The sequence below is a fragment of the Habropoda laboriosa genome, unplaced genomic scaffold (genome assembly GCF_001263275.1).
Source record: "Habropoda laboriosa isolate 0110345459 unplaced genomic scaffold, ASM126327v1 scaffold22, whole genome shotgun sequence".
NCBI lineage: Eukaryota > Metazoa > Arthropoda > Insecta > Hymenoptera > Apidae > Habropoda > Habropoda laboriosa.
The window spans coordinates 7,761,639-7,766,160 of NW_017100261.1; the positions used below are offsets into that span (position 1 = coordinate 7,761,639).

At 40.1% G+C, this 4,522-nt stretch overlaps 1 protein-coding gene across 1 annotated transcript in view; it reads right to left on the minus strand.

Annotated features, from left to right (window-relative positions):
- The window catches only part of LOC108572650 (tyrosine-protein kinase transmembrane receptor ROR2-like), a 21,437-nt gene extending 17,689 nt beyond the window's left edge, over window positions 1-3,748 (minus strand). The window contains exons 1-2 of the mRNA XM_017934911.1: window positions 3,730-3,748; window positions 2,721-2,814 (exon numbers count right to left, since the gene is read on the minus strand). Coding sequence (XP_017790400.1) covers window positions 2,721-2,814; window positions 3,730-3,748 — 113 coding nt within the window. The remainder of the gene's footprint in view (window positions 1-2,720; window positions 2,815-3,729) is intronic.
- Between the last annotated feature and the right edge of the window lie 774 nt (window positions 3,749-4,522).

Genomic DNA, 4,522 nt, shown 5'->3' on the forward strand with positions numbered 1-4,522 from the left:
TTAAAGAAATTATATTTTTCTATTATGAATTGTCCAGCCGTGAAATCTCGTAAAAGAAACCGATTGGTGTAGCCTACCACTCTTGACTGACTGCGAGCGAGATAACATGGGCGCAGCAATGATGCAGCCTAGGCGTAGGACCATCTATATTGTCACTTGTAGAATCCAAACTTACTGACTCTTGTAGAGAATTTACTGTATAGCGACACCCAAGAAGTGCAGGGACATCTAAGGATTCAAATTAAAACTTAGGCCTACTTCGTGAGACCCTGATTGAGATTTTGGGTATGTTGGGAAATACGAGGATTGAAAGTATTTTTTGGTGGATTGTAACGAATCGGTATAGTCGGTGGAAGAAATATAGCGAGTCTCGACAAATGACGAAGCTGCCTCGTTTTTGCAACAAAGTCTCTATCAATTCCTCCATCTCCGTTCGACAAATTCTTCCACATCGTTGTTTCGAATTCTTCGAATATTCACATTACTCAGGGACGCGTTGGAACACGCATAAATCCCCCCCACACTCGCGCGAAACGAAATCTCCGAACAATAGATCCTCCGGCGATCGGTATAATCGTCTGAATATGCACCCCGCGATGATTATATTCACGATCTGATCCGGGGAAGAAGTTGATCCCGCAGGATCTTTCGGGAGCCAATACCCGTGTCGTAACAACGTCTGCCAGCATCTCTGTTAGCTTCGCCCCTCGACATCTCTCTCGTTGAAGGGGTTACAGGGGAATCGGGCGTGCATCAATATTAATGGAGGCACGCGGCGTTCGGGAATAATGTAGTTGGCTGAAAGTCGCCGACCCGTGCACGCACGATATCGTAACCATAATGCTCTCGCTTAGATCGGTTACGACACGTAATTTCAATCACGTTCGCCGCATTACCGCCGTCATTACATGCCCATGTAAATCCAACAGCGCCACACTGTATATAAAGCGGGGCGGCTAGAGTTTGCTGGTCAGATCGTTGCTTAAAACGGGGAGAGTATCCGAAAAATGGGACAGTTTGTTTGAATTACTGTTTGATTTAGGTTACGGTATCCTGAAGCTGCGTCTACGCTATGTGTACAGGGTGGGTCACGTAAAACTGGCCATCTAATTATCTTCTGTAGTTATGGTGGTACGAGACAATTTTTATAGGTAATTTAAACGGTGGCAAATTTTTTCATAGATGCCATTTTTTTCTATTTTTGTTTCTAAGTTATTTATGTTTTTTTTACATGAATGTGTATATTTGTTTAGTGTATATGTAGCAGACTTTGATGTGCATTTTTAAATTTTAAAGCAAATGTGAAACTTTCTTTCATTTTTTGCCATTTGTTCGATCAAACAAATTTTCTTATGCCATCATAGTTGTTAAGAGAAGATAATTAGGTGGTTTGTTTTACGTGGCTCACCCTGTATAGTGTAGACGCAGCTTAACAAGGCAACGTTCGTATTTTACGTTTGAGTGTGCAGTTTACGCACATAAATTTCAAAAAGTAAATAAAAGTAAATGAAAAAGTAATAATTTTTAATATATCATTTAACTCTAGTGTGGTATTCGGGTCTTTTTCGACCCATCGCCTTCTCATTTGTTTAATAACTTTTGCTTGCTGATGATGAAAAATATTTTGCTGTTCCCTTCACACTGTATTAACAGTTTATTGTCTAAGTCCACATGGCGGGTCAGTTTTGACCCAAAGACCTCACGTGTACAGTGAAATCAACCGAAGGAACTTTCTTAAAATCTGTTTACACAGTGAAATTAGCCGTCAAAAAGCACAAAATTCGTTTACCTACAAATATATACATATATTCGTTTCCTGCGCGAATCTGTTCATTTCCGAAATCCGGGACTCTCGAAAGGAAACGCGAGGAGATTCTTCGACTAGGAGGAAGCTCGATCGTCGGAATTTCGATTGGCCGTATCGACGCCTCCTCGGTCGAATTAGCTTGTCAGAAGGAAGGAGAGAATTCAAATTTAATCACGCCTTTTAGCCTTTGCAGTTCTACGACGCACGGGAAGTGGCATTATTAGCTTTCGAATCGAACCAATCGAGCCGCTTCCTTATTAAGCCCCGCGGTATCCCCTTGCTCTGCTTTTCCATCATACAAACCCATGAAATCCTCACCCTTCCCCCTCGTCCACTCTCCGGCGGTCTTCGCCGCCCTTTTTTTAATTCCACATCTACATTTCCGTTGGAAAACTTTTTACTCCCCCCTTCCACGTGGTTACTCTGAGAACGGTAATTTTCACGGAGGCGTTTCTCGTTTTTGTGCGGAGGATATCGATAATATTTCGGGGTGATTTTATGAGGTGCCGGGGCAAGTGGCCTGATTTTCGATAGGGACGGTTTTGTTGGTTCGTTCGTGGGGTGTAGAAGGTTGTTTCAATGCAGTTGTATCTACTTTTAGTAATGTGAGTTTTCAAATTTTAAACGTCGCGATCTTCGCTTATTCGTGAGATTTGTGAAAACAGGGATCATCCGTCTTTTTAAATTTCCGAAAAAAATTTGGCGTGTTGCAGATAGGGAGACGTGTATCGGGGAATTTTTTCCGATTTCTTCGCGTATCATTTTTACTTCTTTTTTTTTAATTTAAACAATTTGTATGTTAGATCTTGCATTTCTGAATAATTAATTCTTGTCGATGAATGTATAAATTATTACGTAATTACGAATATCCTTAAACGATAAGGCATAAATTAGCATGAGAAAAGAAACGTACCCATTGGTTGTAGAGTCAAAAACATCGTTATAATCTTCATCAGTACTATAGTCTTGAACGTCTGGATCTAGGTCCTCGATGTCGCCATTCGCACCTGTAAAAACAGATATTACCTCATTAACACATAGAACTACTTAAACACAAAACAATCTTAACCATCGTACACACCAAAGTGTATAGATAAATTAGATTATGAAATTAGACTATAGATCTATGAAACAATCTTAACCACTTAGGTAAATCAGAGTACCAAAAACAACTTAAAAAATACACCTTGTAACGGTAATTATTTTCAATCATAAATTGGAAAAATTTTCAAAAATATATATTTCCAGACGTGATTAAGTCGTGATAAACAGACAAATCGATCAATTACACTCTTCGACTCTTTGCGATCGAACCCCAGGATATTCCCAGCAACGCGTTTTTACCTTCTGAACGCTCTGAGGATCTTTTGTCTGAAGAAAAACGGAGGGAAAACGATAATAACATACGCACAGCTTAAACAATCTCACTTGAATAAAATTTACACGTTTTTTAGACAATAATTGACCGAGCGCGCGCTACCAAAAAAATAATTGCAATCAGTAGGCCCACCATGCCTGCGAAAAATGCGACCGCGGAGTTGAAAAATTGACAATTAACTAAGCTAACTACGCGATCGTTTTTCATCTGAGACGACCATAGCGAAAGGGTTAAATTTCGTTATCCAAGCAATCCACCGCATATCATACTAAACCTAATTCTTACCGAAGCAACCCCTTAGTAGGCCTCAACATCGATTAGAAACTGGGATCTAAGCCGCAACCACGCCACGCACACTCTCTACCGTGTCTCAAGTTATCCAACTGCCTAACAATGCAACGGGCAACTACTCTGAACAACGTTGGCGTTCGATGTTTCGTACACCTGCGCAAATACCACATCAGCAGCCGTCCCTCAGAGGGTCCTGCGACTATCCTGACTCAATTCTCTGTTGCGTGAGCCCAGTAATCCATGGAGGACTCACGTGATGCACTTAGGCTCATGTCTAAAAGTGATCGAGCAGTTGTTGCATTTAAATTAACAGTAAATTCGTACTGTATTGGTGGAGTGGAATCGACACTGTTTAATTATTTGTGTCGTAAAAAAGAGACGAAATTGTCGACTTTGAATAGTAATTTTAACAGACGCTGTGTTCCAAGTTGACGAATGTCCGGTGACTAGAGATTTTTAGGATTTTTAATTTGGTGACGCGTGACAATTTCGAATCGTATTTTGCAAATTTAATATTTTAGATTTTCTGTTGTTTTTTTAGTATAAGGGGTTTGAAGCTCTATGATGGAAGTAGGTGAAGTTCTGAATTAATAGTGACCAGCTGTGCCTAAGTTTCAAGCAGGAACAATTCTTCTGGGAGCCATCGATGATGCATTGTACAATTTATAAAAATTTATTATCTCTGAGAATAGCAAACCACAGAAAATTACAACGTTATTATATTTTTATTATCGGTGACTCGCGACAACTAAATAATTATTCGTTGTTAATGTGTTTTCAAGAGGAAAATTAATGTAACGTAACAATAATGAGGGAAAGAAAGGAGGAAGAAGGGAGAAGATAAAGAAGCCGATAAAGAAATAGACGAGGGAAAGGGAGTTTCATGTAACACGGAACTACGCGATTTCGCTCGACGAAACGCTGTCAGCTTCTTCCGCCAAACGTCATGTCAGCCTCGAGCAGTTAGCTCTATTAGCTTTCTGATACTCTGCACGAGCGATAATTAGCTGGACTTCTGATGTTGACGTTCTATATCAGTTTACACG